We start from the raw sequence: 26,216 nt of genomic DNA on the forward strand, positions 1-26,216 counted from the left end.
ATGACTGTGCTTGGCAGACAAACCACAGCACTGCCAGGAAAGACAGATATTCTTCCCTCACAATATTGTCAAGCTGGTCTTCTCTCAAGAGAAAGGGGCATGACTGTGATATCTGAAAGTTTTAGTGTTTTCATAAAGAGGAACAGCAAAAATGAAGGAAGTGGGAGACAATTTGCCTAACCATTAGTGCTTGTGGGTAGCGCCTCACTGAGTGGCTTAGGGGTCTGGTTTTTACTATTAATTAATAATGTTGGTAGAGCCTCTGATTGATACCCTCACACAGACATTCTTCAAAGCATCATTTAAAGTGTTGCTACAGCAAGGTCAGAGGCTATTTAAAGAGAAGTCAGATTCAAACTCTACAAGACATAGCTGATGAATAAACAGGTCTCCCACACTTCAAGAATGATAAGCTGCTTCAAGCCTACAGTCTAGCATGTATCCTTTCACCAGAAAACAGAGCAGCTGTGTTCAGTGCTTCCCTCTGCTGCTGTTGCATATTCCTATGGCCTTGTTAGAATCGCTGACTATAAAATTCATTTGGATACCAGGGTATCTATCTTCAGAAGGCAGGGGAAAGTATAGAGGCACATTGTTATAAACATTTTTCATAGCAACTGTGACTCTCCTCTAAAATTTATACCTGTGCCTTCACATGTCCATTTTCCACTTACTCTACTGACTAGTTCATGTTAAGGTAAAGGAAGCCAGATGTGCTATTTATTTATTAAAGTTATTTGTGGTGAACTGAATATGGGTGGATTTGAAGGATCTGAAATCTGTCTTTTTTTTTTTCCTCCTTTAACTTGCAACAGTACTCGAAGAAGTGCTTCCCACCTAGCCAATGCTTTGTAGCATCTTTGAAAATTAGAGATGATTGGTAAGGCAGAGCAAACAGAAATGGCAATTACCACAGTCACACCATCCTTTGCCCCACATACCAAATAAATCTCTCTGCCCCAGTGTTCAAATAACTCAGCTTTCTCCAATAGCTCCATCAATAGGTAGAAAAAGGCACCACAAAGAAATGTTATCAGCACTTTCTTTCTTCCTCTTTCCTCGCTCTTTTCCAAATTTATTTTAAACCTTTTCCATGGGGCTTCCTTCCTGGCAAAATATTCAAATACACTGAAGTTTAAACATAGTGTCACTGAGGGATTTCAGACAGCCCCTAGGAAAAGAAGGCAGGGCAGGAGAGGAACAGATGGTATCACCAAGTAGATTTTGCAGAGGGGCTGTGGAGAGGAAAAGCAGCACACCAGCCTAGGCTGTGGTACTGTACCAGTGAGTTTAAACAGATAAACATCAAAGGAACCCATCTGGCCTTGAAGTGGAATCTGTCACTTGAGATTGTTGCTATTTAACAGAGACCTTGGGGTCTTGGCCATGTTTATTATACTCATGTAATCCTTCCCCAGTTACATTTTTTTCTTCCCCATCTACTGACTAAGAGCTGCTGGAGGCAAAAGCAGATAGAGGAGCTGAGAGCTGCAGCTTGTGTCATTGGCAAGGGAATTAATTTCAGCCTGAATATCATCTTGCTGATTAACTGCCCTCGTAGGAAAATTGAAAAGGACTGTACTTAAGCTAGATATAATGCTGCTCTGTGATTTCTGGAGTCCTGCTGTCTCACACCCAATGGAAAAAGAGGAGGCAATGTGTCCTCTCTTTAAAACGCCTCTTTCTCATAAAAATGAAAAGGGAATAATTACATTCACAGGAGTTTTGTTCTTCTATCTTTCTTCCACTTAGGCAGCAATTTCCAAACAGGTGAGATATCTGAGGGCATTCAAAGGTAAAACCAGTGATGGAATTAGACATCATTACCAGGGGAGGGGGTGGGGATTTTCCACTTTTCAGGTATTGACATGCTAAGGGATCCTCTGTCTGTGGGTAGGAACAAAGGAGAAGCACAATGGACATTGCTGTAAGGAGAAGCCTTATGCCCACGTGGAGCAGAGAGGTCTTGAGACTAAGAATAGGCTTCAGCCTGCTCTCCCTCCCCCGCACTGGGAATTCTCCTTCCACCCGCTCTTATCCATGATGATGGTAAGTGGGAGGTATTGGGAAGCACGCAGCACTTTGCTGATTAAATATTTTGGGGCCAGCACAAAAATGGTCAGGAAGGCGGATTGGTGCGGGGCAGAAATTGTGAGGGGGTTTTGATGACTAGGAGGGTCCCTTTTGACATTTTCCCTAGGAGTTGATGCAGGGTTTCCTTGGGAAAGAGGTGAAAAGAATACAGGTATTTGTGGGCGATGAAACTCTCTAACAATGGAGTAGTGGGAGGATGGGACAAATTATTCAGGCAAAGAAATACTTGTTCCCTTTGTACTCAGAGGTAGTTTATCCTTCACCTCTTCCCTTCAACAACCACAATTCCAACCCCTTGCTTATCTCTAGCTCTTAGGCAGAAAAAGCAAAAGATGCATTATTTTGTTTTTACTCAAATGAATTAAATGCCAAACTTGAAAAACATGGAAAGAAATAAGAAAATTAGAAAGGTTGCAGCTCAAAGTGGTAATTTGATCTACAATAGTAAAACTAGTCTTTAAAGAAGTTAAAAGATTAAAAAGGTCAAAATTAAAAGTGTAGAAATCACCAGCTGAGCAGTGCAATTGAAGTGAGGAGCTAATTTTTGTTTGTAAGTAGGAAAATCTATGATTTAAATTTTTCTTCCATCTTCCAGAATGAGAAACATCAGCAAAAGTTCACAAGATGGCAGAATTCATCTGTCACCAAACTCCTAATCTTAATTAAGGTATTACCTATATATTATTTTTTAAAATTCATACAGATTTAAAAACAAACGCATTTTCTTGTCATTAAGCACATTCAGGCAATTGACTTTATCTAAGAGCTTTGGACTGCTTTCTCTTCTTACCTCTAGCTCCCAAAGAGCAGTTTAATTTCCCTGTCTTGCAAACCAAAAAGGGTGTTTGCCAGAGGAACAGGATGGACAGCAATGCCTAACATCACCCATGTGTAACAAAGCATGGAGCCACTCTCATGGTCACAAAGGTTGCCAGTATCCCCATGTGGACAGTGCCTTGAAAACCAAAGTTGGTACTCACCCTACTACCACAATTATAAAATCTAGTAAATTCCAGCCATTGCGGAGGTAAGCGTTGGGGTGAAAGAGAAGTCCGTATGCTATTACTTTTAAAAATGCTTCCACTGTAAAAATTATGAGAAAGAGATATTCCACTCGTTCCTGGGGAAGACAAGAGAACAAGAGAGACGCTGGTTAGTGTGACAAATCACAAATCAGGATGTTTTCTTCTGTCCTAGTCCACCCCTGCTGCCACCAGGGTACACCTCCCACTCAGCTTGCTGGCCAGAGGGCTTTGCTCCTCAGCCTTGCATGGCCTGCAGCCACTCTGACAGAACAAGGGACAGTACATTTTAGTTACGTTCTGAAATTTGCTGCCCTTTTCTTGGCAGGGACTGACCCCTGAACTGGCTTGTGCAAAGCAGGAAGGGAGAGGGTCAGCAGGAGGTTCCCGGGGCAGATATTGTCAGCCATCAATAATGAGCTGCATCCAGCCCTTTTCTAGCTCTGGAGAGGAAATATTGCTGCATGCAATACTGTGGAGAGAGATGGGGAAAATTAAATGAGCCCACCTGAGACTGATATGTGTGTCAAACTGAGCTTTCTTTGGGATTCCCTTTTCTGCTGCTGGGGAATAAGTAGGCTGAATATTGGTGATAAGTGATTCACAGATCAGGCTGACTAACACTAGAGGCTTTTAGTCATTCTGTCAGAATTGTACATATCCCTGCAAAATGCAGGCTGCAATTAAGCATATCCAAACAAAGGCACTTCCAGTTACAGTAGAGCCTGATTTAGGACAAGAAAGCAGGTTTTTGGAGTCAGTACAGAGGTTCCCCATCTCTCATCCTCAGGGCTTTTAGCCCCAGTGTGGAATAAGGATAGCAGTATTGCAGAAATGGTAGGGATCTCCACCTAAGTAGGAGGGAAACTGCAGCATTAGGTAATCACTACACAAGTGCTGCGTGGCAAGCTGAGTGGGAGATAAGTACATGAAAACTAGATGACAGCAAAAGAAGACCAAGTCCCTACAAGGTTAAACTACAAAGTCATTAGAAGTTCACACTAAAGAAATAAAATCTGAGATAAATACAAATTAAAACATCCTAGGCATTCCTGACATATCTTAAAGGATACCCAGAGCAACAGTCACTATATATTTTTTGTGCTCCAAATTGCAACTGCCCTGTTCCTCTGTCCAGCTGAATGCATATATGACATTTTCATATTATACAGCAATAGAGAATGAGCAGGATTACAAAAAAATTAGTTCCATCATTTGACAGCTGCCCATTGGAATATCTTCAATTCAGCTCTGGGTAATTAACAGCTCACAAGAAGCCTGCAGACCCAGAAAAAAAAACTATTGCTAGTTCATCTACATGTTTACACTAATGTGATATTTTTAAAGACTGAGAAACTCCATCTGACAGTAGCAGGCACATGTTTGTGCTTTAAAATATTGCTGCTGTCCCTCAGACAATGCTTTCCCAATGCCTGCAGTATCCCCCAGTGCTTAGTACAAGGAATGCCTAAAAAAAGAAAAAGTGTCATTCTGCAGTTCTCTGATCCAGTAGTAAAGCTTTTGAACACACCCACAGCATAGGATTTGTCTGTCGTTGTCCCAGATGGAGACACAGCAGCACACCAAGGATTTCCCTTCCCTTGAACTCAGAAAAGGAAACAACAGCACACAATACTATGTTTCCAGCCCTACAAATAGTAAGTGCTTGCAACCAGGAGTCCAACCAGGGGCTTGAGCACAGGAAAGAGCCCCATGACGGCTCCATGAAAGGACTGACATAGTGGTCCTTCTCCTTCCACTACAGCTGAGAGCTGAACGAGTACTGATACACAAATCACAGGTAAACAATGATCCATCTCTCCAGGCACACATTTGTAAAGTAGGACCAGCTATTGTGGAATCTCTCAAACAAAAACAAAAAGAAATGCAAAATGAACCCACAGTGGGAATTCCATACGGTCTTCCAACTGCCCTGCCCCTTTGTGCTGCCATGTGGCTCTACCAACATGGCCCAAGGCTCAACCCCACACAGCTCATGGGAGCTCTGCCTCATGTCTGCAAGGACAAGATAAAGCCTGTGTAGAGATTGAAGAAAGATGAAAATGGGCTCTGAGGGGGAAAAAGCCTGCCCTGAACTGAGGATGGGAATAGGGAGTGCTGTGCCTGAGATGGATATGGCCTTACAAGTGCCAAATGAACACCTTTGAGGATGGAAACAAAGATTTCTCTTATGGCAACCCAACAGTTAGCCTCTCTCACTCACTGTTTCAACCAGGGCCTTTGCACAGTTGTGGGCAAGCTCTTTTTCACCTCTCACAAAAAGGGCCAAAGTACTCCTCATCCTGCCTTTGAGGCTGCCCTGCACACTCAGTTCATCTCCCTCCACAAACACACCCAGGATCATGACAAAGTGCTGCAGGCCCTAAAACCTCCTTTAGTAGCCACAGCTGAGACGGCACAAGGGATGTGGAGGAGCCCACCCACTCATTCAGAGCTCCAGGGCCATTAGAAGCAGGTGGGCAGAGCAGGTGAAGTGGAAGGCCTGAGGCTGGTCCTGTGCCCAGCAATTTAACAGCAGACATTGTCACTGGCCCCCAGGGACAAACGCTGCTGCCAGCTCTGTCTGGCTTTGTGCTGCACAGCCACAGCACTCTGCAGGCCAGCACTGCCTTTCCACTCCATGAATTTCACTGAAATACCTGTGCTAGTGCCAGCAAAAGGAGTCCATGAAAGCAAACACTTGGAAAAACTCTGGAACACCTTTTTTTTTTTTTTTTTTTAATTAACTACTATTTAAAAAAAAATTTAGTGCTGTACAGAGCAGACAATATATCAACAACTAGCATGTTCCATTTGACTGGGTTTAGGAGCCTCATACCTTTTCTATCTCTAAAGATGCCCATGGGAATACAGACACTTTTTGTTATTGTAATAAATGCTGCTTGTTGAACCATGTTATGGGGGTAATAATATGCCAAAGTATTGCACACACATTCATACATATACATCTATACATTGATATATACATATATGCAACTAAAAGCTGTTTGAATAAATTCCTTACAGTTCTTCAGCTAAGGTGGAAAGATCCATAAAAAAATCTATAAAAGATTCTGAAATTAACATAAGATACAGAATGTTGAGCTGAGGATAGGTTTTTATGATCCTCTGCACTTAAATTAATGATTTTAGGGTGTAAAACTGAAGGAAAAATACTGCTGAGATTAAACAGTGCAGCTGCTCCAAAAAGCCATTTCAGAAAGCCACTCCTGCTCAGACTCAAGAAGAATTTGAAAAGCCTACTAAATAATTTGCGTCCCCTTTTCTTCCTATACTATAAAACTAAAGAGCCTTTATGAACAGAGCATAACTCAGTAATGACATAACACAACTGGACTGCAGCCCCAGTTCTGATGCCACCTTGCCCAGAGAGGGCAGAGATGTGACTCGGCCCCTCGCTGCCTCAGGTTAGAAGTGACAAGACTGTCTCTCACCCTCAGCAGCCACAAAACAATGAATTTGTCTCTGCTAAATGGGCATCTGCACTTTTGATTGCTCATTTGAAGCTTTGCTCTCACAGATGAGGTAGACCACAGCCCAGTGTTTCAATGTCCCAAGGGACACAGCCCTGCAAAGTATCCATCATCCCAACTCCTCTGAGAAGTTAATTTGGTACAATTTTACAAGAAGCCAAGCTAGGAAAATATTGATATTTCTCTCTGAGGGAGTTCCCTGCTGACAGGGAGGGAGGGACCTGAGCGCTACATTTGTGGGACGGAAAGGAGATAGCAACAGCATTGCCCCTTGGAACACTAATCCAAACCCCAGCATCAAAAGAGAGAGAACTTTGGAGCTGTAAGAAAGAAGGAACAGAAATTTTTCATTTGTCTCTTAGAAATGGGAACTGTGGTCATGTGGTTGAGGCACATGAAGCATACTGCAGGCTGCAGAATTACAAAGCAGGAGCTTCCTCCGTGGACAATAGGGACATAAATGTTTTGAAAACCAAAGGAAAAATGCTAACAAAATATGACTGGAAGAAGAGGAAGGATAAAAGCTTAAGAAAGTGGAACAGTCCCTGGAGCACACATGTTCTGGGGCTGGCTGTACCCCTGCTTGACTTTGTTTTGGGGCTTTTTTGTAGATCTAGGTTGTGAGCATCAGCTACCCCAGCTGATACATCAGCCAGCACTAACAGTGCCAAGAAGCAACCTGTACATCATCTTACTCATAACAAAGAAACAAATATTGACTTACTGTAAAGGCTGTAAGATATATTACCCAAAGAGGATTACTCTATTATGTATGAAACCCCTCTAATCCCACGTGTCTTCCAAAGGCATAGGTTTTGTTTTGTTTATAATTTTTAAACGGTAGCTAATGTCATCTTGGGTTCATAAAAGGAGCCTGAAAACAGGAAATCCAAGGAAATTACTCTAGGGTGTCATAAGGCATGTCTCCTGTCAGAAAGTGAGTAGACCAGTGCTGTTTCTGAGAAATGGTCATCAGAATGATTCACTATATCTTGATCCCAGCTCCCTAAACTCCATCCATCCATCCATCCAGCAGCATTGCTTGGTTATAACATTTTCATTGCAAGAAAGATTAAATCACAATCAGGTTCTTGCATTTCACACATGCCAGTTAAAAGAGCTTACAATCTAAAATTCAGTTACTAAATGTTTTCTCTGACTTTGCTGTCTCTCTCTCCTTGCACTCTGACCAGCTTGCTACAAACCATGTTTCAAAAACTCCAGTTTATATGTTTGAAGTAATGACTCACAAGCACTGTGCAGTTATAACCTTTATGGGGCTGCTGTTTGACCTCAGCTACATCTGAGCCTGCATTATTATTCCCTAAAGCTTCCTTAAACATAAGAGACTACATCTCTTCAGTAATGCAAATACCAGACATCTAAGGAAAACAGCAGTATTTTAAGGATCTCTGTCATATAGGATGTTTTGGCAATGCTTATGGAAATAGGCTCTGAAAGATATGAATCAGAGTGGAAGCACTCAGACCTTCCACTAGTAGGGAAAACAATCTTTTCTGATGGTCAGGAAGGAGACTGAGCTGCAGTGCTGGGAAGGATGGCCCAGAGACTCCATGAAAAAATGCATTGCAGGTTTGGATTACAGGTAACCTTGGATTACAGGTTACCATCACATCTGGGATATGGACATCCTCACTGTGTCAATATGCTAACCAGGAGATTACTGCTAACACGAATAAGTGTGACCTTCAGTGAGGAAGAGCCACATGTGCGCACTCAGAGGATCAATTCAATAAAGTTTTTAAGACAGGTTTGTCGACATTGAGTTACTTCTGAGTATATTTAGTTACTCAGAAGACATTTTCAGCTAAGTATGCATGAAAATATACAAGCACATGAGGGAATAAAACTTAAAAGACAGAAAGACAACATGTTTAGATTTTTTTTCCAATTTCTCCTTGAAACTACTGTCACTGCAGAAACAAGTGGTCATATCCATTTAATAGAGAGAAAGGGATGATAAGATGTCATACTGCTGAACATAACTCCATTGCTCCTATTTCTAGTCCTAAAACACAGCATCCCTTCCACATGTTGCCCAAAAGGAATATCCCCAAAATTAGAGCAGAAGAACACTATATGATTTTACCTGACAAAACAAGCCCAAAGAAGAAAGTGGGTGACTACTTCTGAACTAAAGATTAACCCACCATTTTGGTAAACAGAAGTCAGGAGGGCCTCTGAAAGGTTTGATTTCCAAATATGATCAGCACTTCCTTCACTCCACTCCAGCCAAACAGTGTCAGGCTTTCAAATGAGCAGAGTTATATTCATACCACGCACTGCAGAAATACCAACTTTGAATTAACCCCAGGTAAGTGGGGGATTCACTCACATCTGCCTAAAGGTGGCCAACACCTTTATAAAGAATAAATGAAAGAGAATTATCAGTAATCTGAAAGAAGCAATTATAAAACAGGAATTTAGTGCAAGCCAGCCTTCAGTACTTTATGATAATTCACAACATGCCCATGATGTATTTAAAGAACTTCCCCTGAAATGAACAGAAGAGAGAACATAAATAGTTTTAAATTATTACAGGCCTCATACACATGCCCTATATTCAGGGATTCCTTGGCAAATCAATGAAGAGTTCATGCAGAACTCTTTTGCACAATTTAGTTTATAAGGCCCTTGTTTTCCTTAGAGAACTTTGGCAAGGATCAAGTTGAATTTATTTACAGGTTAGTGGAACTATGCTGTGTGTCAGAGTCCAATTGTAATGCAGAGCCAAGGTGGAAGGGGGTTGTCCTCGTTTAGGAGGAAACTTCCAAAGAGGTCCCTCTAGAAAACAGATTCAAGCAGCCCCTCCCACAAGTTGTTTAGGAAAAGATTTCCTTGGAGAAAAGTGGAAAAAACCTGTGTATTAAGCAAGCAAATTGTACACAAGCATAAAAAATTAATATTAAACAATAAAACCTCTCACTGTTCTGAAGAGGCGGCAAATTCAGGAAGTTCTTTTTGTGAACTTTTGCCCCACTTCTTTTCCTCCCCTTCACTCTCAGAACCAATCCTAAAGGTGCAAACCGATCTTACCTAGTACAAACACACTTTCCCTTCCAGTCAGCCACATGCCCATGCTCACTCAAACCAGAACACAGATGATGAATGCCACTGCTGTTCTGATTTATCATCCTTTCACCTACATTTTTCACTAACAGAGTGTGGAAAATAAGCCTCAAGTAATAATAATGTAATTATTTGGAGTCCTAAATTTCAGAAAGGGGTGACATGCCAATAACATTAGGATGGCAATATACTAAGAATATTGTTTAAAAACCTTTATATTAGAGAAGGTTCTGAACAGCTTGATTAATTTTGAAGACAGTCCTGCTTGGAGATAGAATTTGAACTAGACAACATACAAAAATTCCTATTCAACCTGTATTTTTTCTGAGACTCTAAATGCATGTTTTATAACTCCAAATGTGCCTCTAGTCCTCAGTATAATCTAACAAACTTGATATTTCCTTTCCATTGTACACCAATACTTTTCAGTGGGATACCTGATTCTTCATAACAGAGATGGTCAAGCAAGCATCATTCTGGCTACATATAAAGGATTATACATCCATTTAAACTTAAAATCTTGAACTCTGGTGGCAATTAGACAATGTCTAACACTTATGAGATATTTCTTTACTGTCTTTGTCTAGCAATAGCAAAAATCTCTTGGGCATTTTTTTTTCCACTGAAATAGAACAATAGGATCCTGTCTATATATGAGTCAAATCCAGAGAATATGTTCCTTATGGGTTCAGATTTTCTTTGGCATGACCAAGAACTGAAGCCATACAAACAGACCATGAACAAATATTCCAAACTGATCAGCTCTGAAGAGGCAAAGAAGCTCGTATCCTAATTTTTTTTTTTGTCCCCTACTCTGATTAAACTGAAATGAACTGTCACTTTGTATTTTGCTCAGAGCAATAAGAGATTACCCTTCCAGGAGGAAGCAAAATGAGGGAAGGCAGCATAAAGTTTATGACTGAGACAGCCTCATTTAGGATCTCTGCATAGAAATTAAAAGGCGGCAAGGTGGTTTTACCATGCTTAGGAATTAAATTCACCTCCAGAAGAAGCTTTTACTGGTTTCCTTTATGCATTTTTGAGACAGCCCAGCGTCTTCTCCCAAGGTTAACACAGCCATTAGAAATACCCCCATCATTTTTCCATCTACCAACCACTGGTCCAGACCAGAGTACCAGAAACATCCATTTAAATCAGAGCAGCCCCAGCACAACAGCTGTATCTAATAGATCATCACAAGGCATAAGTGTCTCATCCAGCTCCAAAAATGACTCAGATAAGTGAGAAATTGGCTACCCACCATGCTCAGGTGTCTGCACTCAATCACATACACAGAGAAATATACAAGTCCAGCAACCACAAAGCATTTCAGTGTTCCACTTAATTAATTTTTAAAATCATTATTAATCTTAAAATAACATGCTAGTGTTAAATATTGAGTGTTTTGTTGCCAGACAGAACTCTGTGTGTGTTTATCTCTACTTAAGGAGGGATTCTAGAGAAGTATCTAATTAAATAATGATTCATTAGGACAGTTTCTAAAAGGTCTTCTCCAGAGTGCATCATCTAAGCAGGACCCACCAGCACACTCACTTTTGGAAACAGCCTATGTGACCTCAGCAGCAACAACTCTAATGATTTTAGTGTTTTGCACCACCCATGCGCAGGTCTGGAGTTCTTATCACAATATCACTTTAATCTGACCATCATGACACAATCAGTGCTTTCAGTACATCCCTTTTCAATGAGTCCCTAAAATTCTTAGTGGTAGGCACAAAGCTTAACTAAGGTGAAACCCAACCATCTGACTGCTAAAGAAAGTAACTCTCCCCCCCATGAGATTTATTAATTTCTAATCATTTATATGATTTCAGGAGCTGATGATTTAACTTGCAATCAACTTTATGGCAACTATGATTTCTCTGCCCTATAAACTTAGACTTGTCACATCAACAGGCACAGCAGGAAAAATTCATGGTTGTATTCAGTCATCTTTCCAAAAAGATGACCAAAAATTGGGCTCCAAAATGAAGGACTGAATTCCCAACAGAGCTCAAGATGGGGATAGTGAGTTCCTTTGAAACTATACCTGTAATGAGACTTTCTACGTGCCAAGGATTTTTACAATCCCTTCATGGATAAGAGGTGTGATGAAGCATAATTTCTCTCAGAAAGTTGAATTTTTTGGGGTTTTTTTTGGTTGTGGTTTTTGGCTTGTTGATTCTGGTGTTTTTTTCTTTTTGTTGCTGTTTTTGTTTTGTTTTGGTGGGGTTGTTCTGTTTTGGTTTTGTGGGAGTTTATTTTTGGTTTCATTTACTTTTAAAAAATTCTCTGGTCCTACAAAGCTTTGACTAATTCTAGCGCATGCTAGGTTAGGATAAAACAGAGTCTTAAGCAGGGAGACTTGCCACTAATTTTGTCTGTAGGCTGAATTGCCCATTTCCTTCTCTTTACAACTTCTCAGGTAACACTAAAACATGATAAACTATCCCTAGACTGCCTTGCAAGGGGAACCCAAGCTTGCACCCTCGTGTTCTGCACTGACAGAAGGGCTGGTGCTGCCCCTCCCCAGGAGCCCTTGACACAGAGAACATTTCCAGAAGGGAGCAGCAGCCAAAGGAAGGAGGATTTGGGAAGAGATCTCAGCAAATATGGGCTCCTCAATGAACCATGGACACACCCAGCAATACTTAGACCCTCCTGGATCACTCTCCACCACTGAGCTAAGAGCCAGAGGTGCAAGGGAGCCCCTGCAGAAATCTGGCCCTGGACCTCTGGTTTTTGACTTTTCTCTGACTACCCACGCAGAACACCTCACCAAATCCCACTTTTGCAACATCTCTGTCAAATGCATTTTACTCCCATCACTCTTGCACATTTTGGGATGCTCTAATTTATGTTTTTAATCTACTACAATTCTTTCATAATTGTTTGTGCAGTGATGCCTGACAAGGAATGCTTTATAAATAAATCGAATTTATGACTATTTATAACCTCTCTCTCTTGAAATTTCTCAGCAAATAAATTGGTCCCACAGCTCAGTTTTCTAGGGTTGGTGTTTCTCTGTAGACATTCATACAAACACACAAGGTGCATGCATGAAAAGAAGAGAGAAAGGGACAGAGAGAGAATGTGTGCACTTGTGTGTGACTTTACTTTCCATGACTAACTTCAGGGCATATTTAACATTCTGTTCACAGTACTCAAGGCAGACAGGAAAAACACAACTGAAGGGGATGAAAAAATGGAAAGTCCTTGCAGCTTCTTCATCTCAGGCTCCATCCTTACTTTCCTGGGACAAAGGTTTTCATGTTTTGTTTACTACCCCTGAGTAAGTCTCTCTTTGGTTTCTTGCTGCTTGAGCAGACAGGACACATGAAATGAGGCAGATATAAGGACCTCTGACAACCAGCACATAAAACTCATTTTATTTCCTTAATGGAAGGCTAATTGGTAATTAAAAACATGACTGTGACCTGTGCAGTACCCAGAGAATAGAAATTGATTTCATTTTAAACAGATAAAGCTCACAGGACTGCAGAGTAGTAGTAGCTCTGCAGAGTAGCAAAACTTTCTGGGCAAGGAGAAGTGAAAGAAGTCCTTTAGTTTTTAGCAGGTTTTGCTAGTTTAGGCAAACTAGAAAAAAGAAAACAAAAAAAACCAAAGAAATTTGCCAGTTCTTCAGTCCCTTGGTTCTTGGTTGACTCCCAAGAACCACTCTGCTGACCCTCCTCACTGCAGCTGCTACTGATGGTGAAATAGACCCAGAGACAAGAAGTTGGAAAATGGAATTCAGATTCCTGCCCAGCCTCCCCCAGTCAAACCAGGGCAGGATTTCTCATTTCTTGTAAGACAAGTGTGTGCCTCATCCCCCTAGGTGTGTGTATTGTAGGGATAAAGAGAAATTTAAACTCTTGCTGGGTGCCAGCAGCTCCTGCCCAGCCAGGCTGGGGTCCCCCAGGACACTCCACCAGCCCCACAGAGCCCATGGCACTGCTGGGGTGCTGCAGAGTAACACGAGGTTGTGTCATAATAAAATATTTGGATTTGCTTCAAACAAGCCAAACACACAGATCTGGGAATGTTAAAACATTTTTGTTCAATAAAAATATATAAACATGAGGCTCTGCTATTTATGTGCTTTCTGAAACTCTCTGAGAATGTCCCTTTACAGACAAAGGGAATACTGCTTTTAAAATACTTCCAACTATTTCTTCTAATATTCAACAAAACCAAGTTTAGAAATACTGGAATTTTTCAGACAACACCTAGATTTCCACCAGCCTGACTGGCAAACCAGCAGGAACAAAAATTGGAAAAAAAGAGAAACAGCTATGAAATGGGTTAATACATACTCATGCATTTAATTAATTAAAAATAAGGAAGAAGGATTTCTAATTAAGTTCAGACTCTAATAAGGAATGAGGATTGCACCCATGCCATTTTTTTGCAATTGAAAACTCTGTGAAGAAATGTGGTGAGCACTAATTATCATGCCAGAAGAGAGGCATCCCATGTACCTGTACTTTCTTTTACTTTAATAAACCCTTAATACAACACTTATTCTCATGCAGATAAACTTAAAATAAAAAACTAAGAAAAATAGTAGAGTCTGGACAATGAGAGGTCAAGAATCTTATTAATATCCAATTATGTCCTTTAATTAAAGTCAGCTTGATTAGCTTCTGGCTGGTTTGAAAAAGGTGTATTCTTCCTATATTCCCTGGCTGCAGGGGCAGCTCTGTCTCCTGCAAGCATTGCAGGCTGTGGGATCTCTGTCTAAAGGAAAATTAGATTTCAGCTGGCCTGTCTGAAAAAGAAATAAAGGAGAGATAAATCCCACCCACAACGAGAACTCTCTTTTATCATTTAAGTCAAATTCTTATGGCACCCATCACTCAGGGAGAACAATCCTGGTGCAAACAGCTCTGAGAACTCAGCCAGATTTCCGCTACGTCAGAGCCTTGCTCAGGGCTGGCAAGCATCTTGCCAAATGGACTTGGATTTCAAAGGTTTCGTGCTCACTTGATGAAAATAAGATGTTACACTCCGTGTTTTCACTCTCTCTATTCCCAAGGCTCCTTTTCTCTTCAATCACCCTCAGGCTCAGAGCAAACAGGATTCATATTGATCTGTCTGAAAATTATTTTTAATGCTATTAATGTTATAGGCTGCTGTAATGGACCTCTTCCAAGTTTTTCATCCTGACTAGTTGTTCTGACTGACCTGCAACACACTAAACACATAACTTGCCTTGCTGCTGGCCAAGACCCAGCTCCCAGAATAGGGGGAAAAAAGCCTAAAAAATGTAAATTTGACAAACACATAAAATTTCTCATGAAACAAAAACCTGATTTTGGAATAGATTTTAAATTAAGATTTTAAATTAGTATGGATGTAATTTCCATCAACTTCTATAAGGTCTGTACAACCCAGAACTGAGGACAGTAAACTTTGGCCTAGTAACAGCAACAATATTCTACACTAACACAAAATCAAATTGCACAGACTTAGGGGATTTTAGCATTTTCTTTTAGCTGTCTACAAGTTGTGCTAAGGCAGTGGTGTGCTAATGTTTGAGTTCACTGGGGCAACTAATTAAAAACTATAATTAAATGGAATAAGCTGCCATTATTTATGAAACAGTGAAAAGGATGTTGAAAGAACAAACATAGACATGGAAAAAATAATATTGATAGTGCTTTTTCATTCTGTTCTGACTGTCTTTGGTACTGTTAGTAACACACAGATGGAAGGGGAACCAGTTTTGCAGGTAATAAGCATTGCTCAGTCCACAGTTTATCCTTATCCTTTGACAGACTGCAAGAACAAACACAGCAACCTAAAATTCATTCTCAGAATATTTTATGAGAATGGAAAATAAGCTGATGATTCAATTTTCACAAACACTTTTGTCTTCTGCTGAAAGCTTCTCATTTTAGTCAGCTGATCTAAACTGAAATTTTCCAAAGTACTTTCTTCTCTCCTAAAAATTTCTTCCTTATGGAATCCATCAGAATTCATGAAGATGTAGAAAAACATTGATAGGATAGCATGCAACAAGGACTTGTCTTAAGCCCCTGAGCATGACTCCAAAGCTACTTTCCACACCTTATATTCTAAACAACTCTGTCACTTGCCTGTCCTCTGTTTCACTCCTAGGCTGTCTCATCCTGCTTTATTTCAAACCCAATTTGTTTTCACAAGGAGATTTAAAAAAAGCCATAAGCAATGAGGTCTAGGGAACCACCGGCCTATGGCAAACGCCATAAAATAATTAAGGGAAATTCTTTAATTTTAATTAGCTTCCCTTCATGAAAAGTTCAATTACCAAGAACCAGTGCTGTTAGATTCACTGCACTATATTACAGTTAGCTGGGCTGTTGCACAGAAATGGGAACTGACAGTGAAATCTCTTGTACAGCTTGCCAGATATGAAACTAATAGGGCTGAAATATCCCACAAGTCTTCTGGAGCTGCCTGAAAGGATGAGATTGCCAGCCTGAAAGAATAAGTTTGTCTCATCATGTAAGCGCTTCAGATCTTCAGAGAAGGCTGCAGGGGTTACATAGTCAATCACATACTGAATGTGACTCAATGTCATGCCATTACAAAACAAAAAAAGCAAGCCCCACGCTAGAATGTGTAAACAAATGTACGAGCCACAAGATGCAAGAAAAATTCCTTCTGCTCCACACAGCAGGGGTGAAAGCTTGGCTGAAATTCCGTGAATGAAAGGATGCATGGATGAACTGGGGATGATCCAAGAGAGATCAACAGGGATCTCCTGAAGAGTACAAAAACTACCTGAGAGAAAAAGCTGTGGTGAGACCATTCAGCACAGAGAAGGTGAATCAACACAAGGCTCTGGACTGCAGGTGGTGGATAATTCTTTTGCCCACTTTCACTTTGGATACCACAGGAAGGAAAGGCTTTCCACTGCCTTTTCCACTTCTTTCCACTAAAGAAGGCTCACTTTTCCTTGGGATGCCAGTATTGGTGAGAGGGCTGTGACAGAGCACACTGGCTGGAAGTTACAGACTTTAAATCCCTAGAGGTTAAATTCTCCTGTGGGATAGGATAACTAAATGGCCTACCAGGGTATCTTCTAGCCCAACTTTTGCATTCCTGAGGCTCTAATAGATGTCAATGGCCTCAAGGTCCAGCCAGACTTGTCTCATCAGGGAGGCAGCTGTCCGTTGGGCTTGGACAGAAAGACTCCAGGGGACAGTCCTTCTCTATTCACGAGTGAAAAACCTTTCAAAATGTTTCTGACACCCATGCAGCTAAGGCAGATCCAGGCAAGCAATCTATTAGTCATTTGGGATTTCAAGGAATGCTTCCATGTGTCATCATTTGAAAAAGGAGCTCAGTATCTCTCTTGGGGGAAACAGAATTCAGGCTTCTCCCCAGGGCTGATGAGTTTGGAAATGTCACTGCAATTGTGCTGAGATGGAGTAAGATTTTCTGTTCTTCAGGATTTTCAAAGATTACTCTGCAGAGCCCAAGTTAAGAGGAGGGATTTTCCCCTCCCTGGAAGGACTCTCAAGCACCATGATTCTGACTGATTCTCATCCAGGTTGGTGATATTTATAATAGGAGTTTCTCTTCCTCAATGGATCTGGTTCTGAAGGGCATTCAGGAACACGACCTTGTGAATATTTAGTCTTCTTTTGATCTCTCTTGCCTTAGGTCCACAGAGCCTCTGCAGCAGAAATCTACGAGATTTGCTGAGCATATTTGTAATTAATCCTAGACTTAGAGAAATGTGGGGATTAGTGGATTGCTGAATTCCTTATGTCTCTGGAGCAATGCTGGAGTTTTCTTGTTACAAACAGCAAAGAAAGAGTCAGAATTTGGCTTAGGCCTCTGAACCTACTGATTTCCATAGATCAGAGAAGTCTTCAAAGCAGCAATACTACCAGCTTGAATAAATACAGTCTCCCTCATGCAAAGGTTGCAATAAGACTCCACAGACAGTAATGAATGAATTAAAATATAAATCATACCCCATAGGCAAAAGAGAAACTGTCTCTATTTCACAATTGAGAAAATTGAGAAATACATAGGATGAAGCTATTTGAAGGTTTGAGGTCTTCAAATTCATAAATACCCATTTTAGGACAATGACAGTCTGATTTTATTCTTTTTTTAATTCCAGAGATACCAAGTAGTTTGTTGACTAATTGGAGTGATGATGCCTCTAGGGATAGGAGCTTGGCACAGTGGCTTGACTGATTTAACCAGCTAACAAGCTAATAGCAATTTACAGAAGACAAACCTCTGACAAGCATGAAAAGACACTGTCTAAATGTTTAGAAATCTCATTAATTCCTGGTGGAAGAAAACTGAGATATTGCTGTCTCTGCCCCTCTGTTGTTGCTCAGACTCCACCTCCTGCTTCTGCCATCTCTCCAACCTTTAGTCTCTTTGGTTGCTTTGTTTTGCACTCCACTGTTCTTTTTGGACACAGGGATTTCCAGAGGTTCAGCTGAAAGCACAGACATCTGGATCTCCATGTCCAAACCAAAAGCTGATCAAAACTGACAGACAAGTTTGGAAATTGGAACTACCTGATTACCACCTCATGAGAAAATCAGGAGAGGGATGATGGAATCCTGGGGGGTTTGCTATTCTACACCACAGATATGGTGTTCATAGCAGGCAATGTCGGGGAGGTGCCAAAGAAACTTCTTTATCCCAAAGGATGGGTTTTTTTGGCTCACTTTTGCAAACTAACACACTGTGCCCTAGGAACACACCTATTATTTGGTGACATTTGCACTGTAGCATCAAAATGACACCAGGACCTCACAAATGCAACTGCAGTGCAAATGGGGACCAGAAGAACCAAAATTCTCTCTCAGCAGGAAATTATCTGAAGAAGTTAACAAAAACAGTTCAGCAGCCTTTTGTTGCAACATTCTTTACAGGGAAAACACGGTATATCACAGCATGATGAATTCTTTGTATTGCAGCTGGTAGGAACTTTCAGTTGCTAGAAGCTCAGTTTTAGCTGTCAAATCCAGAGCTGACTGCAGTCTGGGGTGCAGAGGCTGCCTTGCACAGTAGGGAAAGACTGCACCCACCAGAGAGGGAGTTGCAATGCTTATCTGCACAACACAATTCTCCTGCTCTCTATTAACCCTAACTTGGACCAGTTTATAGGGTCCCAATAAAGTTGAGTTACACCCTGTGCACCAACCTGCTGCTCCTCCTACCTGTTGCCATCCTTCCTTTTCTCTGCAGAACCAAAACTTCTCTCACAAAATTGTGATTCAGTTTGAGTAGAACAGCACCTGACAAGAAGAATTCTCCAGAACTACAACAGAGTAATGCAGAAGGCCTCTGCTTTTTGAAACACAGAATAAAAACCAATTATCTAAAAAGATGGTGCACCTAGGGAGTGCACAACAAGGGGTACATCTCTAGGTGTCTCTTGTAAAAAGGGCACAGAACAGCTCATTGCATCAGTACTCTTCCTTTAGGGCAATCAGGAGAATTCATGCTGTGGGTAGACTGATGAAAATGGAGATTGCAGATCAAATTCTGAACAGGTCATAAGTAAAAAGAGAGAATATTGACTTTCTATAGACAGTAAGCACTCTTGCCTCCTGCAAACTCACCACACTCCTTAAGAAATCCCTGCTGGTCCACTTTGGACAAGGTGGTGCTGCTCCAGAGCATTACAGTGTGAGCAAGGAAACCCTTCCCAAGGAGGGAGATCAGGGCTCTGATAACCAGAAAGATTGGTGGAGCCCCAGAAGGAGGGGTATGGACTGCTGAAGCTCCAGAAGGAGGGATGTGGTGTTATTCCAGCCCCAACTGTGCCCACAATACCCTTCCCTTCACCAGGACTCCTACCCTGCACTCTCCCAAGAGGAGCTTTACAGCCCTCTAAAATAATTATTATGGGTCTGCATTTTATCAGACAGTAATTTCTGAGAGAAATACTGCAGCTTTAGTAGTTACTCTTAACTGTTTAAGAATATGTTGGTGTTTAGGTAAAAAAGAACCCAAGACTAACAGGTACAATAAATTTCTGATTTTCGCTCTTTGAAATTCAAGCCATTTAGGAGTAAAAAGAGAAGTGCTGGCATGTATGCAAGCCTGTGAGCATCAATATATTTTAATGGATACATTTCTTTTATATCTAGCCTCTGAATTTTCCCACCTCTGAGCAAGGCCTGAAAATGCACTGCATCATCTGAATTGCTCTGTAACCCAAAATCCCAAGTTTCCTTAGGAAACCTTCCTCTCTGAACAATTTAATATGATGTGATATTAACATCCCAAAATTTCCCCTCATGAATTAGAAGTGTCTGTCTATGCTTTGCCCAATTTCTGCTACACAAATAAGGTCTACCTCCATTAGAGAAATTCCCATGTTCTGCACTTTTTATTTGACTGGTGAGGCTCTTTTTACTTTGTACCCTGAGCTCTTCAGTGGCTTTGCCTCATTTAAAATCTGTATCTCTGCTCAGCATGCCTGCATTCCTGTGGAGAGTTGCTTAATCCCTCTGTATACTCCCAATCTGCCTGCAAGGAACACACAGAGCATTCCCAGATCTTTAAATGGAGGCAACACAAAAAACCTCCTTTCTTTTATTAATAGAAAAGAATTCCTGTAATATTTAAAAAAGAAGAAAACATAAATCAACCAAGCCGCCTCTTTTTTGGTTTTATCCTTTTTTCCTGCTTTACTCAATTATAGCTGATTAACTGCCATGACATATGAGTCATACAGGATCTAGGACACAGGATGTGTTCAGAGTTGCTTAATCATGTTCTAATATCTAACATGTACACTTGTTTACTAGGTAAGAGAGTTGTGCATGGTATTTACAGTGTGCCATGTTAACTTGGGATGTTAAACTAGAATGGACAGAGAATGATAAACAAAAATGATACAGACAAATAAAGAGGGAGAAAGAAAAGTTAAACCAAAGCATGATGAGAAACAGACTTCCAGGGCATAGGAAGAAAGAATTCACATTGCTTTTTTTTTTTTGTTGGGCCACTTGTAGGTCTTGTCTCAATTATATCAAACTAAGGTCAAGGTACCTTTCTTATCTTGGTGAATGTCTGGTTTTATCTCAATACCTCAAATTTTCCTCATAAGTACCTAACTCCCAAATGCCCCTAAAACTCCTTCAGATATGAAGGAAACCATCAGTGCACCAAATAATGGCTTTTGTTGCCTATTTTGAAGGGTTGACATCTGCCTCTAATCACTTAAGGAAAGGAAAAGGACGTCCTATATCCAAAAGATTTTTCTCCTCTCCCTCCCTCATTACAGCATTTATCTCTCATTCAGCACATCAGCTTTCAAAAGAGCACACAGAAAAAAGCCAAGCTGTCTCTAGGTGAAGCTGAGTATCACAGCACCATGTTCAGTGGTGGGCCAAGAATGGTGGAAAAAAACAATTTAGCCCAAGGATTCCCTTCTAAAGAGTGAGTACCCCATTTTATGGGTAAAAAAAATTACTAAAAATGATTATTTGGCTGTGAAGCTTACCCAGGAATAACAGAGCTACATAGACAAGATGGAGAAAAGGAACAGAAATAAGACGTGCTCAATATAAGCAAGGATATTTGAACTCAGAATATTAAGAAAGGTAAGGAATATGCAAAATTAAAAAAAAAAAAATCTATTTGGCCAGCTTCTCCTGGAGCAACTTGACAGCTGAACATGGTTTTGAAAGGCCTGATGGGAGTTCACCACAGGGACTGAGTGAGGGCAGCTTTGCAGGAGAGAGGACAATGGCATTCTGCAGGGCACACAGGACAGATGCCTGCTTTAGAGAGACGGTTTGCTGTCTCCAGAGATCCTCATTGTGGATACAAGACAACATGGAGCACTGCAGCAAGCACAGTCACAGAAATAGAGCTTAACTTGGAAACTGTTTTACAAATTAATTGCTTGTTACTTCGACTCTCCTTTGTTTTTCTTCCTTGCACTTGATGGCTTTTGTCTCTTGTCCTCCTACCTGTGACTTCTCCCATTTTCATCCCACTTTATCACCCCTATTTAGATACATTTTTTTTTTTACTTCTGTCACACTCTGACAGAGTTCCCAAGCTCCTGATAAAACAATGAAAGCACCCTATAGTAACGATGCTTTTAATCCCTAGGCCAGTTTTTTTTAAAGGGAAGCTTACAAGAGGAATGTGTTCCTTGGGAGTCAGGAGAAGCTGACAATGAGGCATGAGAACTCCAAACATGACAGCACCAGAAGCTGCTGCTTGTTGGGTGCTCTGGGCAAGACTGATCAATTCTGCAGGGATCCCTCTTGTCCAGTCCCTCTCCCTAGATTTCATTTCTGTTTTCCCTCTTTTTTTACCCTTAGCTACTCAGCAGTTTTCTTGTTAAATGGCCTCTGAACAAAAATTCCCAACTGTTGGTCCAGACCTTTGGAGGCAAGGGCTGCTAAACTTCTAACCTGTACTGTGGTCAAAATGACTCCCTAGCAATTACCACAAAACCCCAAAATCCCACAGCCACATTCTCCACACTTTTGTTAGTCCTGCAAAGGGCACAGCAGTGAATTAGAGCCAATATTTTAAGAGCCATCCATCCAAACTCCAGTCTCCTTGTCTGTATCTAAGCATCTACCAATGTTTCCTGCATTCCAGCAGCTCTATGTTTCATGGAAAAAGATAGAGACTTGTCTTTCCCAGCTATGCTGGGAGCTTTATACTTTTTACACAAAATTTTACAATTAATTGCCTTTGTGGCAGATAAGCATCTTATTCTATTCAATTCCCTTTCACATCTAATTCCCAGGAGCTGTCCAAAATTGGTCCATTTGATTTTCAGTCTGGTTGCTCACCTGCCCAGAAGCTGCTTCTTGCTGGGTGCTCTGGGCAAGTCTGATCAATTCTGCAGGGATCCCTCTTGTCCAGTCCCTCTTCCTAGGCTTCATTTCTATTTTTTAACCCTTAGCCACTCAGCAGTTTTCTCATTAAGAAACCTCTGAACAAAAATTCCCCTTCCAACAGCACAAACATCTCAGTGACGTGGCAGAAAAGCTAAAACACAGAGCGATTAAGATATCACTTCAATTTATGGCCCAATTTAAGTTATCAAGGCCCCAGCATTGCCCACAGTTCTCTCTGAAAACAAAATCTGAAGGGCATAAAACTCATACCTCAGCTCTGCAGTGCTTGTTCAGAAATGTTACCACTTTATTACATCACAAGTGATCATAAAAACAGCGTCTCCTAAACCAAAATACAAAAGAGCCTTATAAAAATTGTTTAGGTGTAAAGGAGAAAAGAAAACCAACAGATCTGTGTTGTTCACCAATCTGCTAAAGTAAAAAAGATTAAAGCCTACTGATTTACAACATTGGAAAAGAATTAATCTGACTCATACAATTACTAAAGGACATTTTTCTCCATAACCCAGTAGGCAACTTCATTTTTCATCCTGTTGAACAGTATTTCCAACTTTTTTTCTTTCCCTAGTTAACAAATAGCCTTTATAGTCTTGTTGCTTTTTAACTGTTATTCAACAAACAAACAAACAAAAAAAAAAAAAAACCAAAAAACTAAAGGCAAAAAATAACCCAAACATTAAACAACCAGAATATCTCCGTAGGATATTTGCTGTGTGGGGAAGATTATTGAGGGAAGATATTGAAATCCTCTCAGCCTGATCCCTGCAGGGAAAGAGGAACTCTACTGCCTTGAAGCTGAAAGTCAAGGTTCAGGAACAAAGAGACAAAGGCAGTGGAAACTCTGAAAAGATGCAGAAATTAAGGAATGCCAATTATCTTTGCTATGCTTTTGGAAATACAGATTCAACCTACACAACATGGATCTTCAAGAGCACTGGAGGGTCTTTTTACAAGAGCATGTAGTGACAGGACAAGGGGTCATGGCGTTAAACTGAAAGAGGGCAGGTTTAGATTAGTTATTTGAAGAAATTCTTTACTCTGTGGGTGGTGAGACACAGGTTTCCTGGAGAAACTGTGAATGCCCCATCCTTGGAAGTGTTCAAGTACAGGCTGGATGGGGCTCTCAACAGCCCAGTCTACTGGGTTTTCCAGTAGAGTGAGGTTTTCCTGCTCATGGTTGAGGGAGTTTAAACTAGATGATCTTTAAGGTCCCTTACAACCAAACTACCTCATGATTCTATAACTTTTTTAAAAGCCAATGGGGCTCCTTCCAAAACACTTTTATTTGGGTATGCCAACATTGCCTGAATGAATTTGTCTACATGAAATTATATGCCAGCAGGGGTTTGCTGGTTTGCATGGATGTTAGCAGCAGAGTCATTAAAAACTCAGCATTGACACCCAAGCACCAAGGAGAGAGGACCTTTCCTTTTTTTTATTCATTTCTTACCAATTTACAGAAGAGATCTCAAATTCTAGTTCTCTAATTGGTCTCTCTAACATTCAGATCTTTCATAACCTCTCAGATTTCTCAAGTTACAATAAGGAGAAAGGAGAAATCCATTTCTTCTCTCCTGGGCTGCCACAAGCAAAAGCTGAGCAGGCACAGGATGGTTTACATGGGCCATTCAGCAGCACTGAATTAGGGCAACTCCTCTGTCTCCTGCAGAAAATGGCAAAGTGCTCAGAAACAGGTGACTCTCTTCTCACATGTGGCCTTCTCTGGGCAAAACAAACACACTGGCTGGCTTCAAGCTGCAGATATTGGCAAGTTAATTATTGCCAGCACATTAATTATTGCTGCTGTTCCTATTATTTTCTACTCATCATCTCTCCTGTAACGACTCACTGGCTGCCTTGGAGAAAGAAATGTGTCTGCGGGTAATGATTTCACTGCTTTTCCTCCTCTGTCCGCCTCTCTGTCGCTCTTTTATATTGAATAATCATTTATGTGGTAGTTTAATTAGCTAATTATGAACATGTTTGGGTATTTTAAGGAGGAAGAATCATTGTTTACTTGCTGGTAATTAAGTGGGTTCCATTTGATTTTGGTGTTGGGAAATTTATGAATATTATTTTTCTGCGTGGAGCTACCAAATATTAAAAACGTAATTATTTGCCTATATCTTGGTACACTGAAAGGAGAAGTAAATTTCCATGACTGTAGGCTTTGGGCTTCTGGTGGATTATTAGTATAACCAATCTAGATTTACTTATTAGGATGCAGAAAGAAAAGAGACAAGTTATGGGTAGAAAGACCTGCTGCATTTTGGATGCCTTGCACAATACCCAATTCACCTGTCTGCTATCAAAGCCAGCACAAACAGTTCCAATTCCCTTCTCCTCCCATAACGGTGTGGGCAAAAGGAAGCATCTCAGTGGGTCACCCATGGTCCTTGGGTCTGCTTGCAGCAGCTGTCTGGGAGCCCACATTCCTCTCACGCACCCCAAAGCTGCTCTCTGCCTGATTCCCCAACACACAAGACAGGCTGCCAGCAAGCACCAGCAGGCCTGGGTGGAAGGAATGAGCAGGAGCAGCGCAGGCAGACACACCAAGATTCTCTTTTCCAGCAGGATCCCAAGAGAGGGAGGCAGGGGTGTATCTGCTGCAGCTCTGCTGTGCCACGAACAGCAAGTGATCAGATTTATCCAATCCCAGGAAAGTTTTAGAATGCACCGGCTGTGAAGCAGGGCTAAAGAAACTCATGCAAGCCTGGTCATGGTGTACTTTGAATATTGGTAATAATTTCCCAGGATCAGGTGCTACCTGTGGCACTCATCCTTCCCTTCCCGTGGGGGACAGCATGGAATGAGATGGATAATGCAGAAACAAGACTTTGGCTTCCTCACTGCACTCAGTTTGAGGAAGACATTATTCAGCCATTCCAGCTTAACTGAGAATGGTTTTAAGACCTCCATTTGGCAGTTTCAGGGTCAGCTGAGAAGACATTTTAGTATTTGATAATACAAAACAAGGATCAACACATGCAGTGCACTGTCTCAGGTTGAGAGAAACAACAGGTTTCTGCCACTCTACTTTATGTGACAGTGTCTAGAAAGGAGAGATGCCTGTAGGAAATCTACTCTTCAGTTCCCTCCCAAAGGCTGATTTTATTTAAAAAAAAAACCCAGCACAGCTCCTATGGTTTTCAGCTGCACTGCACCCAGCATGATTAATGGATAACAAGGATAAACAAACCGACCTGCCTTGTAATATGTCCCCTATTCTGTTCCTTTTCAAGCAAATTTTAGGGTAAACCATAAATCAGGTCTTCCACACTCCATTTTGCACTTTGTTGTATACTGCTGGTTGCTCTTTCCAAATGTTTTTTTTTCTAAGAGCTCTGAATCTGTTTCAAACCAGGACATACTATAACAAACAGCACTTAAATACACAAATCCTGAATTTGCCTTAAAAGGGCCTTATAAGAACAGCAGAACTGTGTTTATAGATCTTTTTCTTTGATTTATAATTTCTGAGGCTTTACTACACATTTTCAAACTGCAAAAACTATGCAGGCTTGAATGTTAATGTTCCTAAAACTAAAGCTGAAAGAAATGTAACTGCAGAGGGCTGGGCTATCACAAAATAATCAACTACTGCGAAACTCAAGGTAAAATCACAGGATTTAGCAAGACACGCAGATTAGACT

At 40.9% G+C, this 26,216-nt stretch overlaps 1 protein-coding gene across 8 annotated transcripts in view; it reads right to left on the reverse strand.

Annotated features, from left to right (window-relative positions):
• CACNA1C (calcium voltage-gated channel subunit alpha1 C) overlaps positions 1–26,216 on the reverse strand; it is a 451,825-nt gene that overhangs the window by 188,282 nt on the left and 237,327 nt on the right. For all 8 annotated transcript variants that reach the window (XM_074540180.1, XM_074540173.1, XM_074540179.1 and 5 more), the window contains exon 4: positions 3,075–3,214. In XM_074540180.1, coding sequence (XP_074396281.1) covers positions 3,075–3,214 — 140 coding nt within the window. The remainder of the gene's footprint in view (positions 1–3,074; positions 3,215–26,216) is intronic.

Source organism: Zonotrichia albicollis, chromosome 4 (assembly GCF_047830755.1).
Source record: "Zonotrichia albicollis isolate bZonAlb1 chromosome 4, bZonAlb1.hap1, whole genome shotgun sequence".
In the NCBI taxonomy this organism is placed as follows: domain Eukaryota; kingdom Metazoa; phylum Chordata; class Aves; order Passeriformes; family Passerellidae; genus Zonotrichia; species Zonotrichia albicollis.